The following is a 25,742-nucleotide window of genomic DNA, read 5'->3' on the forward strand; positions in this document are numbered from 1 at the left end:
GACCAGATGCCCATCAACACTTGAATTTCAGATGCGTTTAGCAAGTAACAGCCATCTCAGCTGAGAATCTTTCAAATGTTTAGCTTAAAAAGGTTGACTGCATTTTAAATAATATTTACAATAACTGAAGGGGAAAAAAAATCATGACTCTTCTGCAAACTGACAAACTTTAAAGGACAATTACAGGACAGTATTTTAGAGTTTTTTGGCTCCGTGGGTGTTTTGGCATGGCTGCGTGGCTTCTGCAACCTAAAACTCTTGAAGGCAGCCTTTGTGTCAGCTAATTAAATATGTGCAGGTACAGTATCACATTTGAAGACATGATACCACACAGCATTTAATAAAGACTAACAGTCTGAATCCCTGATACGATGAGCAGCAGACTGGAAGACACGTATGTATAAATCAGGATGTAAGCCGGGGAGCCCACTCCCAAACTGTAAAATTGTGCTGCAATTTAATGTATTTCTTTTAATCAATGCAGATTCAAAAAACTTTAATCACATTTTGTTACCCAACTGCTACTCTGTTACACTGCAGTGAACATACCCCTCTGCTGAGATAACTGACTTTCCATTTGGCCTGAGCTCTGTGCAAAATCCTGGGGGGGGAAAACAAACAAAAAAAAGACATCAGGTTTTCAGATCTTATATCTAAGGAATTAAACCAACATTTTTAAGTCTTCACAGTCACTCAAAAATACTAATACTTTATGTAGTCTGTAAATTAATGAACTCCGGCTTGTTTGCTATGTATTATAACAGAATACTGCCAGCACTTAAATTCTGTAATTTATAGTGGATTTTTACACATTTATTTAGACCTGTTTTCAAAAAATATATTTTTAGTATACAACACAGAATCCAAGGCTTTAATGTCTTCTTACAAAATAGTTGTGATTTCTAATTACCATAGCCGTGTTTCTGTAAAACAAATGGTGTTTCAGATTTTTGCTCCCGACTCCAAATACACTCTTACAAATTTGATGAACAATCCCCATTTCAATGGCCGTGCTTCCCAGTGACCTGGGAGCCGGAGGTGCTGATCTCCTGGGAGAATGTGGAGTTGCTGCCCAGCGCTGCTGCCCCTGGCAGCCAGCTGTGCCCCAAGCTGTGCCCCCAGCTGCGGGGGGCTGGCGCGAGCACCCAGAGCACTGTGCAATCCCAGCTGCTGTCGGATGTTGGGATGCAGCATTCTCGGAGCCAGCACGGACACCAACCTCACCCGGAACCAGTCAGCTCCCCACTACAGATCCTATGTCTTGTTGGAGTACCCACCCAGCAGAATACTGAAGAAGGTATTATCAGACATAAGATACAACACAGCAAATCATGGATACTCCTGAATGTTTCTACTTATTTCTGCATATCTCAAAACAGAAGTAACAAAAATAAACCGGCTGATGCAAACTTCAGATGATGGAAACACATCTATTGGTAGGGAGGTCGCTGTAAAATGCAGCAATGCTCTTCCTTTGATTTTTGCTGCACACATTTAACACACTGTATTTAAGTGTTATATTCGTACACACCACCAAACTTTTACGTAAATGGGACTTCTTTTTGCGTTCCCTGGCAAAGGAAGAATCTCATTTTCTAATCTCGGGGCAACATTTTACAGTCCTTCCCAAACCTTCTACTGAAGCAAATAAGAGCTCTGCTTCACAAACAGCAGTGAGTTGAAATAAAAGTAGAGAGGGAAGTCCCTTCTGTGTGTGCAGGATCTCAGCATTCCTTGCATCCTGCCAGAACTGCTCTCTGTGTATGCATGTGGGCAAGATCCGGGATTAGACTTTAAAACAGGCAAAATACTGAAGGACCAGTGAAGTCAGCAGTGACAGGACACTTTAAAGCACACACAACTCTTCCATATTTTAATAGAACACCTTTTTTTAAAAGCCTGCAGGAATAGTACACGGACTTGCCATCTGGGATATAACTCTAACTGGAAATCAAATTAGTAACATTGACCCTTATAAATATACTTATGCTTTACTGTAGCTACTGGGGATTTTAGTGCCATTGCATCTCTTATAGAACAGAAATCAAGGTAAACAACCTTAATTATTCATATAGGGAACATTCTCCTCCACTCTTATGTTTTTTAGCTGAAAAAAACCCAAACAAAACTTGCTGCACTTACCAATAATGCACAATTTTTTTCCCTACCCCAACTTCTACACTAAAATCTGCAGTTTCACTATAAGAAAGTAAAAAAAGATGAATTATAGCTGTGTATCTAACCAGAAGTTCATTACTGTATGGCAAATATTTGAATACTAAGTTCCAAACTTCTTTTAAAAAAACTGCTATGCAATTATTTTAGTATTAAAAGGATAAAAAGTAGTTGCACTCAGAAGTTTGATGTTATGCAAAAACTTCTGGTAAATATTTAGTTCTTGTACTTTCTCTCTCAAACGCATGTAGCCTGTTCTTGGACTAGCTGTAAAGCATTAAGGGAAAAGAGTTTGAGTAACATTTCTTTATCAACAACAGTAACTTTCAGGTGACTGATACAGGGTTACAGACTCCTAAAAGTGTATTATTTTTAATAGTAGAGTATTTATGAAAACTGCATTTATTCATTGGAAACAGTCAATAAAATGCATTAAAACCATGAGGCATGCAAAAAATCTGATAGATAAAACAGCATATAAATTTAGACAAAGGGAAGAAAAATACTGCAAATCCTTATTCAAAACAGTATTTCTAATGACCTTGGTGGCTTACTGTCAAAAATAAAGATTGCAAGATTAGACTGGTAACATATGTTTTGTGTATTTTCTGCATAAAATATATACACTTACCCAGTTCTCTGTAAATCTGTGGTACACAGTATACAACTGTACATTTGTACGTAAACACATTAATATAGCAATTTCAGATATGCTATAAGTGCAGGAATTCTTGAAAAAAAATATTTTAAGATCTACATCAGATCTTCCCAGTACATCCAAGTAACTTTAATAAAAACAGGATTCTGCATGGATAGTGAGAACCTGAACTACTCAGTAACCTTTTAGTGTGATACGGTGCCTCAAGTACAGGCGCAATCTGTGGTTTGAGAAGAGCTGCAGAGAATCTGAAACTACTTCACTGCTGTTTGCTTGTTTTATTTAAGTTAGCGATCCCCACACTGAGAGCAAAGGCAAGCACAGCACTGGCAGTGCCCCTGCGCCTGCCACAGCACTGCAGAAGTACCTGGATGAAGGTGGCGAGTAAAACACAGCTCATCTCCTGCTCCAGGATGATCTTGTTCTGAGGGTTATTGTAACAAGCAGCTATTAGTGATGGGAAAAGCACTTTGATTAAACGAGGATCACTGAAATACTGGAAAGGCAACTGGCAGAGTTTTTGCAGCACCGTGGGGTGACGGCCAGATTGTACAATGATCTGAAAACACAAACAGAACAAAATAAACCACGTGATCTATCTGCTCTTCTCTTCCTCTTAACCACCAAGGGTGCTGAAGTCATGCTAGAAAAATGAGAATGGATGAGGAGTAAGTATTAAAAATAAAGCCTATAATATTTAGTTCAAATAACTTCTGTTTCAGTGTGCAAGTACTATTTTTACTGTGGAGTAACACAAAAAATACAAAGCTCTGAAAGTTCTTTTTTCTGTATCACCCAAAAAGACAGCAAAAAAGCAAGGGATTAATTTACAGATTACAATAAAATAGATAATTTAATACCTTAATTCAAAAGACAAAGAATTATAGCACAGGGACTATTCTAAGTTAGAGCTATGAAACACAAAACCGCAGTGCCTGCCATTTAAACACACTAAGCATGGGGGGAAAAAAATCCAGAAGGAAATCACCAGGATTTAAAAAACCCTCCCAAAGCCCGACCATCCTTTCCTCAAGCTGGCAGTTCAAGAGGACTGTGTTTCATGGGAGCTGTCTGCCACGCGTTCTCAGGCACCAAAAAGAAAAGGGGATTGTGAGCTGCCCAGCGAGAAGTTTCTGTAAGGAGAGACTCGGAGAGATCCTCCCATCTGTATTTCTTATCTCAGTTTCTATCAGTGCCATTGGCTCTAAAAGGAGAATTGTTTAGATAAATGGGACTGTTGTCATGAAGAAGGCTAAGTTTACAACTGTATACATCTGAAGAAATACGGGCAATGCTATCACTGGTCTCCTACAAAGGAACCTTTCCAATTCACTTGATATTCTTATAAAATCTTTGCGATAAACTAGAAAATGCCCAAATCGGATCTGTTCCAAGGAACCTTGATTAGACAATTACAATATGAAAGAGCTGTTTGACCCAAAGTTGGCTTTTTGGCATAGGAGGAAGCTTCTATAAGGTTGGAACACTGTAAAACTGAGGGTCACGACTGTAAATTGTACTTGGAAAAACACAATTTTACAGGTACACACCCAGACAAGACTGCATTCAAATTAAAACCAGAAGGACAGAAAGAAGCAGTTGAGACTACAGAACATAAATTACAGGGATTTACAAGTTTTCAAAGCACTTTTAACAATACCTTCAGAGCACACACTAAGTTGATAATGCAGTTCAGTTTAAAAACAAGATGAACAAAGTAATAGTTTACATTTTTTCAGTTCACCAGTCAAAAAAGACATTAAAAACCTTTCAAAATACTGGTAGCAATGTCTTAATGCCCTTAAAGACAGGAGGAATTTTAAAAAGACAGCCAAAAAAAGTGACAATTACGTATACATTCAGACACTGTTTTGAGGAAAATATCACTGAAGCATTTGAATGATTCTAAGCTCTCAGCTCCCACCCTGTAAGCAAGAGGTGCCCTCCAAGTTTGGGAGTACTGTTGAAATTTTAAATTAACCAGAGTGGTTATTGTACTGTTCTATTTTTCTGTGGTAAATTCTACAATCAGAAAAGTATTTAAAGTCAATCATAATTGTACTAAAATAACTACAATTGGCATTTCTGATCCAGGACAGAACAAGAGAACTCTTGATTTCTTTTTAATGGCCACCATACCCTTGATGAACAGGCAGAGGCAAAGAAGTTTTTGGGACTTTTCATTTTTCATTTCACAGCTCATTTCCTTTACCTGTCCTAAAAATGCCACAGATAGTTAGTGAAGTCCTGCCAAACTCACAGTGCAGATATCCAAACAGCTTCCATGGAATTATTATTTCGTTATCTTTTTCTTTTCAACAGTTTTACTATTACTACTATGATGTTATCAACATTAAAGATAGGAAGGTATATACAGGGGTTGCTGACTGTTTTAATCTGGTATTTATCACATATGGAATCAATTTAATGATTTCAGCTCATTGTACTAATGCAGCTACTAAACCTGATACACTGTATTATGTACTCTGAAGAAAAAAACCCTTGAGTCACCCTTTACTGGAAAAAAACCCAATCAAATAAAACCTGCAGCAGAGCACATATTCCTTGTTTCACTGTCAATGGGTGGAGAAAGTGAAGGCCAGCGCTTGACTTAGCAGATAAACAACAAAGAAAACAAATAAAAACCTTGCAGTTCTCTCTCTCGATTTTTTTTTTTTCCCTTTTAAACAGCCACTTGGCTTAATAATCCCAGGGAGTTTTACAGGCTGGAATATGGAATGTTCATCTTACAAACTGCTCTCATACAAGATACAAACTCCTTACTGAAACGCAGCTTGCCTCTCCTCCTGCCATATACTGGGATCCAGATGCATTAACCTAGAATTAGCTTTTCTTGTTGCTCTCCCTCTAGCCTGAAAGTCAGATATGCCTGTCAAATGTAACAAGATCCTAATTAAATCACTGCATTTCTGTACAGCCAAGCATTTAAGCACCTGCTTAACTTCAGCTATGTGCCTATGCTTCATTAATATTTGCTTGTGGTTTTCTTTTTCTGAACTGAGACCTATCAAATTAGTCTAAGCTACCACTTTTTTTTTTTTTTTATCCCAGAGCAGGCAGCTCACATTAATGTTTTCTTTGTTTCCTTTTAAAATGTTGCTTATTCTCAAAATTTATAGATATTCATTCAACTTTATTGGTTTTGCCTGTGCTTAGCTGGAATAAATTCCAGCTTACCTTAGCTTATTTATGGCCCAAAATGTACTAAATGTTGGAACAATCCTCTGAAGACTCAAACAACGCACAGGTAGGAGACACAGCAAATAGGTTTCTGAAATGCTATTTCATGAAGAATCAAGGAAGTTTCCCTTTGTGCCACCAGCCAAACTCCAGGTCCTGATGCATTTTGGAGGTGCAGCCCCTGTTACAGAGCATGGTGAGAATTCAGGTTTAGCACACCAGAAAGCACTGGCCAACACTGCTCTCAATGTAAAAGCCTGCTGAGAAGGAGAGGCTAGAACAACTCACATCCTCCCCTCAGGACTACAATCCCCCCTGGTTAGTGTCTGTCTGCATTTCCATGTCTCCCACACCATGCATGCTACGCCTGCTGCATCCACAGCTGACTGTCCAGCACCATGAGTGATGTGGTGACCTGTGGGAACTTTTCACTGGGCAACACCTTTCAAGGTTGCCTATCAGTAACCTTCTGTCACTCCCACCAGTTTATAGCCTTCTGCAGGTCCTGCTAATTTGCTTAATCTCCAATAGCCTGCAGGTCAGGCTCTCTCCTCTGCCCTACCAGCAATCCCTGCTCCCGTGTGACTCTTTGGGAAATGCACTCTGCTCTCTCAAGTGCAATAATCATCTCCATCCACTGTACTGGTATTTCTGAAGTTTATCACTTAAGAAAGCATGATTCATGATTTCTGAAGTCTCTAGATGGAATCCATGTTCTCCTCACGTTTACCCGGGCCAATATTCACTATGAAGTGTATTGCTTGGCCATTTGCTGCAGTTCTCGCTGTGAAAGCCTGAAGCAGTATAAAAGTCAGTCTTTCAAAACAGACTTCAATGACAAAAGCCAGCAATATGCCACACAGCACTTGAGCAATAAAATAGGACAATCAATCAAAAAAATTAAAAGCTCCATGTGGTACGAAACAGTAATAAAGTTGTGAGGGGAACTCATCATTCCACTGGGAGATAAGGCTTCCCCTGTCACTTAGGTAGGGTGTCTGGCCCCAGACCTGAGGTGACTGCTGGAAGGATTTTCCATGCTGGATACTCAGTTCTTCCTTGTATGCCCACCAGGACAGCAGCAGCAGCCTTCCTCTCCTGCACTGCTTCCTGGCACCTTGCACAGGAGAACTTCCCAGGACTGAATGCCTTTTTATAGGGAACTAACAAACCATATGAACCCAAAAACTTGGGTGTGATTTTCCTCTGGGTAGCAAAGGGGAACGCTGCAGCTCATTTCATTTTTCAGTGAGCTCCAAGGCCCCCAAAATAATGTTCTGATGGTCCTGCAGGAATGAGAATCATAAAAGTGCAGCTCCTTTCCTTCCTTGCAGGGAGATAATGAGTAGCACACATAGGGGCAACCTTTGCCTGAGAACTAGCAAGAGAAAGATGTTTTGCTGAACACCTCCTAATTCTATTTACATACTGCATATACACATATTTGTACTTCACTTAATCTTTCTCTGTATTCCTTTTATCAACAAAAACTACCATTACTTTAAAATGCATATGTATGTGTTTTTGTCAAAGGAGGGTAAAAAATCCTCCTAATAGGATCCAGAACTTTGGAATGGTACAGCAATGATACAGAATGTCTCAGCAGTTACGTGTCAAATCAGATGTAAAATCTTACCAATTCACCAGGTAATTTTACAGAAGACTAAAATGAGAATCCTCTTGTCTTTGAAACTATATTTTCATAATGAGGAGTGTACAAACACCTTTTAATAAACAGGATTTTTATTGACAAAACTAAAATATCAGCCAGAAAGTTGAAGAATGACTGTATGTAAAATACTGAACAAATATTAGTTAAATTAATGTGAATTGATAATTCATATATTCATATCATTCATGTATTCATATGTTCTAAATAGACATGTAATGGAGATGCATGCTAGTAATTTATCAAGAACTAGCAGTTCAATTAAATTACCCTGGGAAGATTTATTATGGAGTAGCATTTTTGGTGACAACCTGAGTTTCTTTTTCCAAGTTGTAACTGCATTCAAAAAACAGGAACTAATTGAATTTAAAACTCTGCTTGCAATCTTCCAAAGATTTAAAGAAGATTATGATCCCAGATTGGTTTCCAATGGTTCTATGCATGTATGTTAAATGTTGTCAGATATTTTATTACAGATAACAAAATAAATGGTACAGTGTCAGACCAAGAACTTTTTCACTGCTTGTGTACTACCCAAGGTTAGTCCAGGATTACTGCAGACTGGAAGTGCTGATTTTTAGAGCAGTATTTAGTCTAGTTCTACTGGTGGATTTAGGTTTTCTTGCTTCACTTGAACATTTGCAGCTCTGTAAAGACATTATTCACATCAGTTATTTCTGTCAATATATACAATAAAAACACTGGAATTATCTTTTAAAGAAGCTAATTCATTTTCTAGTTAGATAGTAAGTAAGTAAGTAAGTAAGCCAGCAGCAAACTTTTGTCTGTGCAAGAGCAAAATAAAGAACTGAGAAGTGATTCACTTTGGGAAGAAACTTTGGGAGCAAAGGAATAGCTGGCACCAACAGCACTGCTGGGGCACACCAGAGCCACAGGGACAGGGGCATGGCCAAAGCACAAGGTGGAGTCAACAGCCAGCAACTGAGCTGCCATCTGAGCCCCTGGCAGTGCCTCCTGCCAGCAGAGGGATGGCACCACCATTCCCAGGGAGGCAATGGAAACCACGGGTGCTTTCTGCAGCCCATCAGTTTCATCCATCCACAGAAAAAAGGGAAAATGGACAGCAGAGAAAGGAAAAAGACTGCCAAGGAAAGAACTGAAATCTGTAGGCACAAACCCAAATGTCAGGTTTTGAACAAAACCTTACAGGTCATCCAAGTGCACTGCTCTTGTGTGACTAACCCTGCATGAAAATGCCATGTTCTTAGTAGTCTATAGTCAGGCTGATGGTTTTTGTTAATTTTGACCAAATGTTAGGAGTTGTAACTCTTTTATCACGTGAAAACTGAGACAAAGTTATACTAATATGGATACAGGAAAATGCAGTTGGAAACTTCAGAACTTCCTGAAGCAAAACCTTCTTTGGCTCTTGGAGAAAAACCTGGCAGCGAAACGGTGTGTTCCACAGGTATTTAGAAACAAATACGGTGCTTATCACTGGGAGCTGAATTAACTTTCTAGAAAAACATCCTTCCCAACAGAATTTCCTTTTATTTTTATGAAACGAAGCATTAAAATGTACCTTTCTACTTGCCTGTGCTCTTCTGCTATGATGCAGTTCATGTTCAGATGCAATTTTCTTAGAACAACTCAGCCTAAAAGGTTAATGGTTCTCTGAGGGCCACTCCTGCCTTCCTGCACTTCCGAACTTCAACATGGCCATTATAAATATTAGGATCTTAAAATGGTAGTTGGTATGGGAACTACTAATGTTTCTTTTCCATGTATTTATCATTTATATAAATGTCAATTCTAATTTGCACTAACAACTAATAACTTCATTGAATAGGAACTGTGCATCTAATTTCTGTAAAAGTATTCCATCAAACAGTTAAAACTCTTTGTTTGATGTCAGGTTATTTACAACTTTGTAAAAGAAGTAAGTCTTTATATCAGTAAACCAGAGTTTCTCTTCAAAGTTAGATCTGCATTATTTCTTTGCTTCTATATAAACAGATCTCATACTGCTAGTATTTAATCAGCAGAATATGTCACCACTTAGACTCTTCTGCTGTTTTAAGGTCAAGCTCTTTTCTTTCCATTTTGCAAACTCCACTATTGGCAAAGCTCAGAGCAAAGAATGTTCTAAATTCCTCCTAGCATTTCTCAGGAATCAGAGCACCATTTCCATGCACAAAAAAAGTTCCAGAATGCTACATTCAAATTTTAAAATAAGAATTTTGTCTATTTGAAAAATTCCAGTGTTTATTTTCTCAGCGTCATGCCTAAGCTTTCAGAGAGAAGATAAGGGAGTTCACGAATAACATCAGTCTTCCTATAAACCCCATTCTAAGCACTGTCCTTTTAGAGCTCTATGGTTTAAGCAGATTTAGGGGTACTCTGTGTATAAATCACAGAAAAAAATTTTCTCATCAGTTTTTGTGTAATCATCCTAAGACATATGGACATTTAAGACAGGACAAGGGCCAACTACCAGGACAGCAATGCATTGAAAATGTAAAAATGTTTATCAAAAGTGATGCTAGTGGAAAATCTAGCAAAAGAAGTTCATTACACAAAGCCTTTGAAAAAATGCAGCCCAAAATGACAACTAACAAGTCACCGTAGTTATAAGACAACAAATGAAGTATATATAAAATTATAAGATTAATATATAAGACTATAAGATTAAATTCAGCAATAAATAAATAATGTTAAATGGATATTGTAAAAGATAAACTTCATTACAATGTGATGAAAGGAAAATGGAAACAATTCTAATATGCATTGAGGTTACTTGTGAATTTAAAACATATCCAGGCTACAGGATAAAATAGCAATCGATTAATATCTGACCTAGAAAAGGTATTAAGGAAAAGCCTAATTTCAGAAGTGATAGCATTTTAGCATTTATTACCATAAAAATAAACATTTAAATGTGAGGTTGTTCTCACGCTTAATGTTAATAACATACTTAAGGATCTTGTTAAACCGAAGGGTATCACTGCTTTCTAGAAAATTCTAAGCTTCACTGTTTCCACAATAATGTAACAGAAGATTCATATGTTTAAGTGTTGGCCTAATAATTTTTAATCAGAAAATATTATTATAGATCAAATGTATGAGACATACATATATTCTGTCAGATAAAATAAAAAAACCCCATCATGACACATCTCAAATTCTCAGGTATTATTCTGAGCCCTTAAGTGATTAGAATTAGCCTTTGTAGCCCTGCACTATTTTTGAAGAATCATCTTCATACTTAGATAATATCTTCAACTTCGATGATGAACCGCTTACAAATTTAAGTTGCTGCTTTGGGCACAATTCTCCAGTCATTCACACAGAATGAAACCCAACTGATCTGAATGAAGATGATTTAAAGGGTAGAGAAGAAACAGGATCAGTCAACAGAAGTTTAAGCTGACTGCTGGCTGAGGTTTCCACCAGCATCCTTGGAAACAAAGCTAGTTTGGGTCAAAATCCCCAGAAGGTGTGAATAATTCAAACATTACAGTCTAAAACACATAAAATCTTTTTGTGTGTCTCAGAGCATTTTCACTCTTCAAAAGCAAACGTTTCTGTCACACTCTGAAACCCTACTCACAAGTAAACTATATAGTCTTGGAATTATTATTCCTAGCACGTTTTGTCTTATGGCTTCCACAAGAAATGTAAAGGGTTTGTCCAAGTATCTAATCATCAACTAAAATGCTTGTGAAACACTGAGCCACTGGACATATTACAGAGCTGGCTGAGACAAAGCTTCAAACAGAGAGCAAGAAAATGGGCCTTTCTGCCACGAAAAATAAGCTACAATTTACCCTTTATTAAGGGGAGAGGAAGACGAGCAACATTTTCCATAGTACTTCAATAATGCATTTTGTTCTTTATGTTTCAGTATCGCTTCAATCAAGTGTGACTTGAGCTGAACATGACACAACGGATTTGGGAGACTTCTCTGGGCCTCTTGCAGGCTCCCACCCTCAGAGCAGCATCCAAAGGCTCAGAAGAACTGTCAGCTGCTGGGAACACAGAGCAGACCGACGCTCCCTCTGCATGGGGCTGGCCACGTCGGGGACAGCCACCACGGCTCTGCAGAGCCTTGGAAAACTGAGAGTTTATGGGAGAAGCACAGGGAGTTCCCTCACACATGAGGCGAGACAGACAATAGCTCACAAGGCTGATTAAATATTTGCAGGCTTTAGACTTTGTTTTAAGTTTCTGTGTGAAAAGCAGTTCCCATGCAAAGGGGCGAGCGCCAGGCTGGGTGGGAGTGGGCAGGAGGATGGTGTTGCGCAAGATCCTGCCTCCATCCAAACCCAGGGCGGCCCAGGCCCAGGTCTGAGCTGGGAACAAATTGCTTATTAAGCAGGATTATGCCAAACTCTGCAGTGTTTCTTCGATGTGGACGAAGCTCCACTGGGGATTAAGCTGAGACCACCAAACTCCTTTCATCCTGACCCAGGAGTAAGATTAGAATGCCTCTCTGGAGGCAGCATCAGCCGATTGCTCCCTCTCTTCCTCTTTAAGCCTCAGTTATGGACTGTATCTGAAGGCTGTTTGAAGTACTGGCTTTTATGACATTGGGAGGTAAGTTTATTCTTTTGTGTTTACAGCTTGAGAGGAAGAAATAACATAAATCCAAATGCATTAATTTCTCACACTAAGTCCTGTACACTCTCTCTTCTCCTCCCTACAGGAATCAGCCAGTCATCATGAACTGAAACTAAATACACTTTACTTCAATGCTAAGTTTTTGCTCATATTAAATTACCTTCCCCACATCCAAAAAAATCCAGGATGCATTTTGGAATGTTAGAAATACAATTAAGATGTAACACATGAAATGTGCAATCCCAAATGCTTCTGACATATTTGATTTGCTTTGTCATAGATCATTCTTAAAAAGAGAAAGTTCATCAGGAAGCTCAAACAACAACAAAGGTGTCTGACAAATTACCTAAAAGGCAACCCCACTTTTCCCTGACTGCCCAGACAGGAATGCCATCTTTCCTGAAGACATTGGTTCACTTAAAGCGAATTTATGTGGTCTGAGGATGTAAGGCTGCGAGAGCCAAAGCATACATTACAGAGCTGCCTTAATGTACTCCGCTTTAACTCAGGCAGTTTAATCCTTAGGGGATTTTTGTTCACAAGCTGAAGTGCTTCTAAATGGGAGTCAAGACTACAACTTCACATGAACCACTCACTTGCCAAAATCAGCTATTCCACAAAATTTACCAGGCATATTTTTTTCTCAAACATACAAAGCTTTAAAACATCAGGGTGTGGGGTTCTTTTAAAAAGGTTTAAAGAAAAAACCCCATAACCTCAACATGAAACCAATACCCTTAAAAATACCTGTTTGAGAAGAAACCAACAAAATCAGAATTAAGTAATTTCAGATACTATTTACTTACAGACAGGGATGTTAATAGCATGGTAACTACCAATTCCTGCATCTTTACTCTTGTGCTGTATTTTCATAAACTCCACCTACCAGATCAAAATTGTTTCAGTCCCTCCACAGCCCCAAAAGCAACACAAACTACGAAAGTTTAATGATGGCCTCTAGTAAACAACCCATATGGAAACTCTACATATTTTTATAATGTGCAAGTTTTCCTGTCAACTTCTGATTTTCACAGTTTTTCCATTTTAGAAGTATTTTCTTCCTTCCCGCTAACACTAGAGAAAACCGGCCACATACTGAAACTCAATATGCACTAACTCTGTCAAAAGCACAAAATCATTTCCCTACAGAAGGTCACTTTCAGTCTAAAATCACTTTGTAAGTGTCCCTTGCAGGCCAGCAGCACCACAGCTAGGATGTGTCATATACAGATACATGTCTGTGATATACACTGTGGGATAAAGTGTCCCGCTACTTTACGACACAAGTAAGACCTACTACATGAAAGAAATGCTTAAAAAAAAAGTACTGTAAGCCAATCATTTAACAAAAAAGGGAAAATAATCTTGAGATGAAGCCTTTCTGGGGGAGTAACTACCATGCTTTGGGTGCTGTGATTGAGTCCGAAATTTTAAGATCCTTTCAGATCTGTGCCTACCATACAATATTTCGAATTCTTTACACATTATATTTGTACCTGTGATACTGCTGTGTGACATTTTACATATTTAACATGGGAGAAATTCCCTCCCAAAATACCCTGTTATCTTACTGCTCCTTACTCTTTTACCTGGAGCTAGCTGGGATGCCTGAAACATGTTTTGCAAGAAATTTTCCACACCTATAATAGCAAGGAGAAATTTCTAGTAGGTGACTGATACTATTAAATCTAATTCCATGTGCTTCTATTTTCAACACATGGATTATTAGATATTAATATTTCAATTATTTTGAATTTATAATAACATACCTTGTTATGGATGCGAATGTCTGGGGATAGAAGGTTTGGACAGAGAATTAAGTTAGACTTACACAGCTGGAAGACTTTTGCGAATGAAATTGTTCCTTCAAGGACACATAGTGTGTATAGAAATTTTTAAAGAACTTCTGAGAGAACTTTTAACTTCTATCTAGAAGCCCTAATTTTATAACAAAGTTCTGAAAAGCTGCACACACTTTCTCCTAACTCTTTCAGCAGCGATTTTGTTTTGCAATCTAGCAATGGTACCTTCTAGAAATATACAGTTTGTATCTTACAAATCCTTAAAGTTAGTGGGATTCTTCTAGAGCACTCTACATACAGTGTGTACCAAAGACTGGGAGAACAAAAGCTGTTTTTATTTAAATAAAGGCATAGCAATGCAAATGAACAATGAAACTACTTCTGGAGCCTGTCAGCAAGATCCTGAGTCTGAGGATCTGATTTGTGAGGACTTTTCAGATGAAAAATACTCCCTAACTGCAATGAATATGGAAAGATTTCTATTCCCAATACAGCAACGTGAAAGAAACCAAATCATCTGTCACTCCTGTTAATTTAATTACAGGACCACATTCAATTATCCAATATAATATGCAAATAAGGTGAGTTGACAGCACATGCTAATTATATTCATTATACTAATTAAATCAAACAATGAAAGGGAATAAAAATGTAATGAAATAGAAGGATACTTTTAATTAACATGAACATTTTAATTAGAAACTGTAATTCTACAGTCTGATACAGTAGGGTTGGCTATTGAAAGATCGGACATTATTTTTATTACACGGTTTAGCTTCACATGTCTATTCTTGGTATCATGGGACCTGTTTTTGTATGGCAGTAGATTAAATGGTGGCCAGAAAAAGAGAATCCCTTTTCCTCGCTCATACTTCCTGAGGAGCAGATGCCTAATAAAGCTGAGCTGGTCTGTGAACCAGGGGCTGTCTGGCTCTGTAGTAAACACAAGTTCACGTGCCGATACAAAACAGACAGGGCAGCTCAGGCCTCACTGCTGGCGTTGGAGCATTTCAAATATTAAAGAAACACTCCTTGCTTTTTGAAATTTTCACTTTCATAACTGATTTATTTCTTCAGTGACAGCAGCTGCCTTGGAAAAGCTTTGTGAATGTTAAAAAAAAATAGGAATGAAGGAAAGGAATATTACTAATATATTATATGTGGGCAGAGTCAGCAAAATCACAGTCTTTTTAAAATAAACAGAGCAAACACTATCAAAACACTCAGGAATGTGCTCCTTAGGAATCCATTGTCCTCACTGCTCCTTGACAGAATCACTTGGGCCTGGACCAAGAGCCAGGCGTGGTGGAAACACCAAGTGGGAGCCCAGGCAGTGCCTCTGCGTGTGGGACCCATGGCGAGGGCCCCTCTGGTTCAGGGCTCCTGGAAGCTGCAGGGAAACCTGAATCTCCGAGCTATACAAGAGAAAAGCACTTTCCTTTTTCCTTTTTAATTTGCTACTCAACTAAATATAAAAACTTTTACAGACAGTGTAATAAATGAAGTCAAATCTGTATTATATTAAATGACTGGCATATGATGCTCTTGGAAGATTTTGTTCTATGAATGTGAAATATTTAGGAAATTGCCCTCTTATGATTTTCACTGCATAGTGGTAGTAGTTCACTTACTTAAATCACAGTACTACTACTACAGGTCAATGTTGAGGTTGACAGGCTGTAAAACTTCCATTTTAGAAATCTATCTATTCTCCAAACTGGGGAACTGGTTTTTTGGGGAGTTTTTCTTGTTTTTTTAAATAATTAATGCCTTTTTTCCTTACTCCAGTATGCTGCTTTGGATATTTATCTGTTGATGAGGTTAGACAAAAAAACCACAAAGAGGACACAGAAAACTCCAAACAACTGTTTGTCCTTTTTTGTTTTGAGTATTGAAAGGAATGAAAACATATCGTGGTTTGTAATAAGAAATACGAATTTAGAAAGCAAAACTTTAAACTGCAAACATTTCCAAACAAATGTACATTTGACTGCAAGAAAGACCTGAATCTGCCTTGAAATACATCAGTTATTGACTAAGCTGAACTTGGTTCAAATACTAAATAGAGCTATCTGGCTTTATGGAAATCTGTTTTCATAGCTCAAGTCTAGTGTATCTATTTTTATTACACTGTACTTGCCAGGACTTCAAGCCTACTATTTGAAAACTTTCACTGTGAGACCAATTTTTTATTTTTAGTAGGACTCCCCAGATGATCAACAACGAAAGAAAAAATTGGAACCTCTTAACATAATAAAAAATTAAGCCATAACTGAATGAATAGAAAGCACTTCCCTCTTCATGAAAGGCAGCCTGTCTTTAGTGGAAGTCACAACACAAAGAGCACCTTAAAATAATGGCCGTAAGCAAGTCGTACTGCTTTGCCTGGTAGTGAAAGAAAAATTACTTCCTTCCACAAAAAAACCTTCCCTGTATTTTTCAAGTACTTGAGTGAGGAAGGCTTTAGTTTTTCAAAATGCTTTTTTAAACAAAAAAGCCAAACCAAAATGCCTCTTCCTTGGTTAAAAACATATTAATGAGGAATGTTAGAAATTACATAAAAAGTTAAGCACATCATGACATCTGAGACAGTACCTCCACAGCAAACCACCCTAGAAGAGAGCCTTAGGTTACAAAAAGGACTGACATACTGTGGCTGTCTGATTGAAGTCCTAAACCTGACCCTGAAAGCTGCAGAAGCCACCTTCAGCCCCACGAGCACATGCTGAAGACTCCAGGACCTTGCCAAACACTCATCTGGGAATCACAGCCCCCAGACAAAGGCTCCCCCCTCAGTATCTTGGGGGCCCGTGGAGCCCCAAAGCCACTGCCATGGCCTGGTGTCTGCTCACCACGGCCGGACCTTGCTCCTGGGCACCAGCACCGACAGCACTGCAGGCTGGCACTGCTGAAGGAAATCCCTCTTCTGCACTATTCCTGGCACGACTGCAGTGCCAAGTCCTCCATGCAATGAATCACATCTCTTTGTATGTTTGTACTTGTATGCCAGAACAGAAATTTTTAAACTGCAGAGAGCAGACAACATGGTTTGCTGGCACTTCTGGGAGCCAGCACGACTTGTTGGGCAGCAATGGGACTCAAAATGGCAGCACCATCACACAGGGTTTAAAAATGACCATACTGATGTGCTGCCAACAGGCAGCTCCAGATCCTGACTGGGATTTGGTCACACAGGGTAGGGAGGCTGCAGGATCCTCCCTCCAGCTGTAGCCAATGCCACAGAAACATCACTATATAACTATATAATTCTTGTGACAGCATTGTCAGCTTTAAGATATTACAATGCTTCAATTACAGTCAATATCTGTCAGAATGTTATTAAGCAGCTTTTCTCAAACCTTTGCTGACAAAGTGTAACACTTCCTCCTCCTGCTCGTTAGCTGAACTGAGGGCACTGAGCTCCTAGCCTGAAGCCCTCTCCCAAAAGTTGAGCAAAACAGGGAACCAGGTGGTACAAGTACAGAGAGAGAACACAGTGAGTACCTTCACAAAATGCAGCATTCAACTGAATCATATCCAACCTGTGGGCACCGTAATGCAGTACCTACACATTCAGAGTTAGGTTCACATATTTGAAGAGCCAGTGCCAACCCCTGCCCTGCCCAACCCAATACACCCTGAGATGTTACATATAAGCTGAGGAAACTGGGAGATTTTTAAGATTAATATATTTGAAATATTTTTTGAGTTTTGTGTCTGTGTTATTTTATAAGCCAGTAAGAGAGATCACAAAGTCCAGTGGTAAAAGTGGACAACAATCAAGGAAGCTAAAGGGGAATGTTCACTGTTTGTTGGACAGGGCATTTGGTTTATTACTAAAAAGATTCATGGAGAAGAATGGCTTAAACTTAAACGAGCACTCGGCAAGCAGGGAGATAGCTACACTGGCATCCAAGGACAAGTCTTCATGGGAGAGTAGTTTAATTGGCTTTAAAAAAGTTTAACTTGGGTACCACAACCATCTGATCAAGCTGACACGAAGCTAACTTAGAATTAAAAATATCAGTTGCTAAGTATACCTTGGCAGGGAGCAAGGCCAGTTAAAATCAATGCAATGGCAGCGTAAGAACAGGGAGTTTGCTTAAGGTCACACAAAATTAATGTCTTTGTCTTAAGACACAACTTCGGTTTCTCTTTTGCAAACACATCCGTTTGTGCTCACAGGAATTCCAAGTGCTTCAAAACCAGTGCTGAGGGGATTAGTTTTCTGGAGGGATCCATGACTAAATGTGCCCTTGATAACTTCTGATCCCATTTTCCATTTGCCTTACCTGGTTATCTGTGTTGTTTACAGTGAAGTAGCCCACACAAATAATGACTTCGTGTAGCAATCCTTCACAGGTATGCTGGGAGCAGTACCACAGCAGGGAGCTGATAATGTGCCTGAAGGCCAGGGACAGTCCTTCAGCTCCCACAATCGACTGAAAAAAAGGCCAAGAAACAGAAATTACAGTCTAGCAGTACGTTCTAGAACTTGTGTGAATTACATACACATCAACTGCACCCTTCTGGGTTATTTTTGCAAAGTACAGGCTATGTTCTTTGTTGTGAAAGTCCAGAATCTCTTTTTTCAGCCACCTATAGTACACAACTGGAATATAACATTAAAAGCCAAAGAAGCAAGAATAAATTCAAATTTTCAAGGAACACAGGAAAAACTGGATTCTGCTTATTTGACATTCAGTATAGCATTAGGTTGACCATTTCATTTGGCATACATTACATGATCCAGGAAAACTTAATAATATTTCTTAGAAATAAGCAAAAGAAACCAAACCATCTTCATTTCTGCAACAGAGCAAAATGCATTTCTCATTAATAACTCATGCTCTGAACAGAATACAATGATTAATAACAAATAATGGCTTTTCAAACATTAAAAAAAGTTAGAAACATCCAAAAGGAGAGAACACTCAGCTGCAAAGCTTCTTGGGATGTTTTTTAAAAGTAGGCAAATTGCTGTAACGTGGGGATTCAGAATTAGATTTTATCTGTGCAGCCTACAGCCTCTATTTAATAAACATGTCAAGCAGACAGAGCGACACAGGGTCAAAGGGGAAAACGAAAGCACAAGGAATGAACATGACAGTCTCCTAACTCTAATGAAACAGCAATGCAAGCCCGAGAAAATCTCTTTCATTTCAGAGCTTTCTTCATTTTCTACCTTGTAGCCTGTGGTAAGTACATACACATAAATCCCAGGCTGTGGCATAGTTTAGTCTTACTGAACTCCAAATATACCCAGCCAAAGTAGAATCCTTGACAATGAAACCAGGCTCAGCTGTGGATACTTTCGATCTTGAACTTCAAGCATTCTGGTAAGGCAGTATATTTTCAAAATTTAATGCCCAATACAGCCACCATTTACTGCTTTATGTCATGTAAATGCCATGTTCTCAGGTCCATCCTTATTTAATTAGTGTTGTCCATGCATGCTGTGACCCAGCACTCTGGGTTTAACCTTCCCTGATAACAACAGGTCAAAGGGCACCTGAGTTTGTGTATAAAAGTTAAACTAATTTTTCAAGGAAACTATGCTTCCTTTTTAGCCAGAATTAGTATCAGCTCAGGACCCTGTGCTGTTCCTCACTACCATCTTTCAATTGTTTAGACTGTCAAATTAAATGAAATATATACCCATGAGCCATCTGTGCTAATACAAACTCGAGAATACCAGACCTCTTCTGTTAATCAGAACCCCCTACTCTATAGTCCTACTAATTTGTGATAAAACTATTCCTTAGAGATAATGATCACACAGTACATAAATGAGGCTTTTCCTTTTGCTGTCTGCCAGCCTGCTATGGCCCACAGGGTCAGAATGTCCAGCAAACTGCCTCAGGTGTATGTTATTTTTAACATTACAGAAACAAATCACATTAATGCACTGAAAGGGAGAGTTGCTGAGGCTACCCCAGGGTGCCTGTCCATCACAAACAACACGATGCCTACAATTCAGCAAACAGCTGAGTGGATACCTCCTGAGCAGAGCCCAATGTTGATGAACTGAGGGAAGTAATTCACACTGGTGGGGTTTTGGCCACCCTTCATGCAATAATTACTAACTTGCACCATTTTAGGTAGAACAAACTAACACAGACCATGGGATTTGGAAGTTAATGCTGACTGTTTATTATAAATGCTGAGATATAATGGTGTTGGCAGAGGGATAAATACAGACAGGGTAAGCAGAAGATGGTGTTTTAAGGATAACAGTGTTTTTTTGGGATATCAGGGAGCAGCCCTCCAGCCAGTGTGATTTGCTATAGCTCCCCTGCAAGCTGTACCTGTCCCAGTTCAAGCCTGACTCTGGCATACACCTGTTATACCTACAACAACCTATTAAACCAAGTCTCAAACCAAGAGGTGCTGAATGACGTGTAGGAGGGAACCACTTTGACTTACAGAAAAAAATGGGGAGTCAGTAGTGTGTGCAATGAAACTCCAATAAATATCCTGCTTCTGTCCCTGTAAAGAGACCCAGGCTGGACTGGGTCCTGCAGCTGCAGCCATACAGATGAACACTGCTGTACACAGAATTCGCTGCTGTTGTTACAGATTAGTACCAAATGCACTGAAAATCCAAGGCAAGAAACATGAACTGAAGGAGCCACACTAAATTCTTCACTTGTGAAAAGCTCTCGCTGAGTTTAATGCATTTCAGATGAAGAGTGTGGTACAACATATACAAATTACACATTAAATGAAAAAGAAACTTGTTCTGTTGAATTGTGTAAGACTGATGCTACTAAACATGTTTCCAAAGCAATGCTTTCTGGCAGGTGTTTTATATTAACAATACAACTTTACCAACTTACCTGAGAAATATACCAGTATTCGTGTGGCAAAAATGATTCATTTACACTTGAACTCTGCTCACAGACAAAGGTAAGCAGTCCTTCTCAGGACTTAAAATGCAGTATTTTGGATTTTTTTCTTTAATAGAAATTATGAAAACTTGCATTTCCAATTTTTGGTCAACAAAATTTTATTTGGTAAAAAAAATGGTATCAGTTTCAGCTGCATAATCTTAACGCAAGCGGCCCCTGAAAGCACTGGAAAATGTAAAATGTGGTTATGATACAAGCAAATCCTTTCACTTAAGAAAAGTTCTTTTGTGCTTTTGACTAAGATTTTTCTTTTTACACTTTTCGGGCTTATTAAACATAAAAAGCATTATGACAGAAGAGTAAAAAAGAAGTTAGAAGACATAATGGATTGGATTCAGCATGTAATGTATTCTAAATTTTCACTTTTTGGTTAAATTCATCAGCCACAGCTATATGGTAGATATAACAACAGTTACAAATTTTATGCACGAAACCTAACATTTAATTGAAATTGAAAATTCCTTCAATAACTAAGATCTTAAAGACAAAACTCAGTCCAAAGATATAATCAATAATTAACATTTTCCCACTACAAAAAGTTTTAAAACATCTGTTACCTGGAAGGCAGGCAGGTCAAGAACAGCAAAACTATTGAAGAAACGTAAACTCTGAATGGCAACCTGGACTGTGTTGGCGGCATAGCTGTCTTTAGGACTGGCTGTGTTTGGATCTGAGATGGTGCCATGGAAAAGAACACAGTACAGCATGTGCAGGACTCCAACCAGATCCGTGGCCTGAAGAGCTGCTGTTAGTCCTGTGGGGTCCTGACGTGCATTGTCAAATATGTTCCAGGATCTGCCAAAGAAACATTGAGCCGGCTGAGAGGGGAGCAGCGCTCGGCGGGAACGCTCGCCTGGGAGGCAGCGCGTCCAGAGAGCCAAATGTCAGAGAAACAGTGAACTGAGAACAAGGGAAAACCTGATGCCTAATGTGCCAGGAAACCACAGCATTTCCAGAATTTCAGTAATTAGGGCACCGTCTAATGCTCTCTTTAACTGCAGTGCAGCTGTATTGTTCAAGATCTTGCTTCATATCTTGGTGCCCGAGCTCTTGATACCAGCATGAAGTCTGGGGGCACTTTGGAAGCATGTAGGGGCTCCATGCCCTCAGGTCAGTAGCCTGCTCTCAACCTTTCCTGTTTGCAATAGCAGCCAGCAGCAGTGGGAGAACTCCCTGGAGCCTCTCCTGCCGCAGTGATGGGCTGCAGGCACTGGAACAAACTGCCTACCTAAGTAGTGAAATAAGTTACTGGGAACAGATGACCTTAATCAAATGGTTCTGCAGGAATTTAAGAATGAAGTGGTGCAGCAGTAGGAAAACACACTACTTCTTACTTCAGTCAGATGCTGTTATGGGACACTGCAGTAGGGCAGCAAAGCACAAATAAGTACAAAACCAGCACAGCTCTTGCACACAGAAATTGGGTTTCTTTGCCATCATTTAGGTACGCACATAAAATAATGGAGAACGTTTTTGGTTATCTAGGATATCAGCACAGACAGGCAAATAACTCAGGACTGCCCTTTCCATTCTCACATCCAGACTTTCAAAAGCACTTAACATAATCCCTCCAAGATTTGTACTACTCATGTTTTTTCACATTATTAACAATCCAGAAGATGATGCAGGACAACTACTAAGGAAGACTCAGAATATCACCACCCTGGAGGCTAAATAACGTGTGGAGGGTAGGCAAGTACAAAGTCAAGCCCCAAAATAATACAGCAAGTTTTATATTCTCTGAGTTCTAATTCAAACCCATCACATAAATTACCTGAATTTCATTTTGGAAACACATTTGGTCAATACTGGTAATCAAAGGAAACACTAAAATAATAAAATACAGCGAACAGTAACAATGAAAATAAGCTACATCAAGGTCTGGTTTTTACCTCATCCACTATGTTTCCATCTTTAAAAAAAAAAAAAGGAAGTATCAATATCAAAAGAGACTACAAAGATTGAGTGTATATATTATTCCTTTTTATAATTAAAGGAAAATATGACAGATTATATGAGCAAACGTTATAAAAGGACAATTTAAATGAGGGTATTTTTCCCTTTTGTAACCATTTAAAGCAAAGGAAATGGGAGTGACAGCCAGAACCATTTTCTAAAATAATCTGTAAATCAGAAGACCTCAGTTTAAGACAGCAAAAACTCAGAGGGCTCAGAATACTCCTGTTGAGCAGAACCAGTAAGGAGCTTTCCCTTGACTAGAACAGCCCTCAATAATCACTTCTGTATCTGTATCAGGAGCACCCTGCATCCCTCTGTTACAAACACTGGCTCCAGTGACATTTCCAACACAGATCCTAGGCAGGCTGACAAATCCTGCTTTTTACGATTACAGACAGATGTCTTCAACGGAGAAACCAAACCACGAGCTCAGCAACTACCAAGTTTTGGCAATCATTGCCTTGTTCTGTCATTTTCACTTTTCCTAGTGAAGCAAATAAAGCAGGTAAGAAACCACCACCTCACCCGAACCAATGTCTGTCCATGAGAATTTATTTGTTAACAGCTTCACCGCTTCCTTGGACCAAAGGGAGAGAAACAAGCAGAGCAGGATAATGAACCGGCATCCCCCAAGTCCCAGAGGAGCCCTGAGCTCAGGTGAATATGGCAGGACAGTATTTGGGCTGAAAACAACTTGCTCAACTGGCACCCATCTGTTTCCACCACTGTCCCCTCACATCTTTACAAAGCAGTTGCTCAGATCATGTAAGGAGTGATCTCATCTGAAATTAGCTTTTATGGGTATCATTTCTGAGTTACTTCTATTTAAAGTCTCTGAATATTCAATGCTACTGAAAAAGCTATTCAGTACTGTACCCTCTGCTGCTACCTCCAGGATCAACGTCCCACTCCTACCTCAGGAATACCTGTGCTGTACGAAAAACACTCCAGACTGCATAAGTAGGCCACAAGTCTCTGAGAGAAGAATCAGATCTTTAGTAAAACACAGTAAGAACAAAAACAACATAGTTGTGTCTGTTTTCCTTAAGACCCTAAGATTTACTCCGTAAAGAATAAAAAAACTGAAAAAATACTAGAGTTTTAAGTGTGTTTGGGTGGGGCTACACTGCACAATTTATGGCATGGCTTTCCTCTCCCTCTGCCTGGAATCCATGTCCCAAATCTTCATTTTGAAGCTCTGTGGTCTTTAAGTGAGTGTGTGAACAGAGTGAGCAGAGACACTTCCTGAGCCATCACCTGGCCTTGCCAGCTGTGCCTTTAAGCAGATCCCTGCTGCAAAGTTCCAAGTCCTGTTGGCACATCAACCTGGCTGCAAGGGAGGCACGAACTGGATGGCTGCGAGACGAGGGAGAGCTGACAGCTCTGGGACCACCATGTGCACAGCTCTGCTTTGTGTGTCTCTGGACACGCCAGTACTCCTCACTTCAAAATGCCTTCTGATGTCCAAGGATTTATTTTGCAGGATGCAGTAGCCAAAATGCGCTAACCATCACTTAGTTACACTTGACTAACTAGAACGTTTATTGCCACAGGATCACATGAAAGCACAGCTCCTCTTGCCAACTAGTATTTCCTAATTTCAGTCTTAGCTTTTTCAGCAGTACAGAACAGAAAAGTACACTCACAGTCAAATGATAACCCCAAATTAATTACTGCATATGATACTCACAGAATTTCTTCTGGCTCTGTGCAATGAGAAGATTGACCAATTTTACCAAAGGTTAAAGTTAGATTGCTTTCAACTCTCACTCCATCATTATTTTTAAACAATTCCATATGAGAAAGCTTACATTGCTGGATGAAATCCTTTTACCATTTTGTGCTGCTCTGGAGCAGAAAATTAATCAAAATGTACATTAAAAAGTCAATTGTAAAACAACTCTAAATGAAAGCATTAGTTTTTTCACAGAAAAAACAAAAAATTTTGAAGTTGTACTACAGAACAAAACTGTTAAATAGAAATTAAAAATCTGTCTTCTAGATTTGATGGATTGAAGGAACTTCCAGAAATAATTTATTTTGGATGTTGCCTGTACTACAGTTAATATGTATATGAACAGGCCACTGGCTCCTGTTGAGTTGAAGTATTGGTTACATCACTTTAAGCCTAAATGTTTACAGTAAGAAGGTAAAAGAAGTTATTTATACTTGCTGTGGGCTTTAAAACAGAAAAAAGTCTGTATGAGATGATGGAAAATAAAGCATGAACCTCTGCATCTACTGCTCTGAGTGATTTTTGTCAAGTCTGCACAACACTGGATTTTATACAGTTAGCAGATTTTTAGTTCACTTCAAAAAGTAAGCCAAATGAAAATTCAGTGCTGTTGGAACAGACTGAAGCAAAAACCCTTAAAAACCTTCATAATTTAAGATGACAATGTCACAGCAGAAATCCAGACTTTACATAACTGAAGTTAAGAGATGAGATTCCTATAGCTGCATGTCCACATAATTCACTATTTAAAGAAAGTCTAAGTCTGCAACAGCTGCAAAAGTAAAATAGTCACCATGGATGAAACCCCTTCAATTAATCCCTGAAGGGAAGCAAGACTCCCTGGATTTTTGACACTGGCTGATATAGCTGGGAAAATAAACAGGCTTTCAAACTTTACCAGTCTCTGTAATTATGTGTTAAATATAAACACAGAAAAACAGACAAATATTTACATTACAGTCAAACAACCTGCAGGATCTTAAAAAAGCCAGAAAAAGGTTTAATGAAATGCACAGAATTTTCATTATGGGTTGCCACTGTGATTTTCAGC

The 25,742-nt window shown here is 39.0% G+C and overlaps 1 protein-coding gene across 2 annotated transcripts in view; it reads right to left on the reverse strand.

Annotated features, from left to right (window-relative positions):
* The window catches only part of SCAPER (S-phase cyclin A associated protein in the ER), a 136,389-nt gene that overhangs the window by 1,484 nt on the left and 109,163 nt on the right, over positions 1–25,742 (reverse strand). For both annotated transcript variants that reach the window (XM_039557826.1, XM_039557828.1), the window contains exons 28-31: positions 21,555–21,792; positions 18,379–18,528; positions 3,201–3,392; positions 550–601 (exon numbers count right to left, since the gene is read on the reverse strand). In XM_039557826.1, the coding sequence (XP_039413760.1) occupies positions 550–601; positions 3,201–3,392; positions 18,379–18,528; positions 21,555–21,792 (632 nt within the window). The remainder of the gene's footprint in view (positions 1–549; positions 602–3,200; positions 3,393–18,378; positions 18,529–21,554; positions 21,793–25,742) is intronic.

Source organism: Corvus cornix, chromosome 10 (assembly GCF_000738735.6).
Source record: "Corvus cornix cornix isolate S_Up_H32 chromosome 10, ASM73873v5, whole genome shotgun sequence".
Classification (NCBI taxonomy): Eukaryota; Metazoa; Chordata; class Aves; order Passeriformes; family Corvidae; genus Corvus; species Corvus cornix.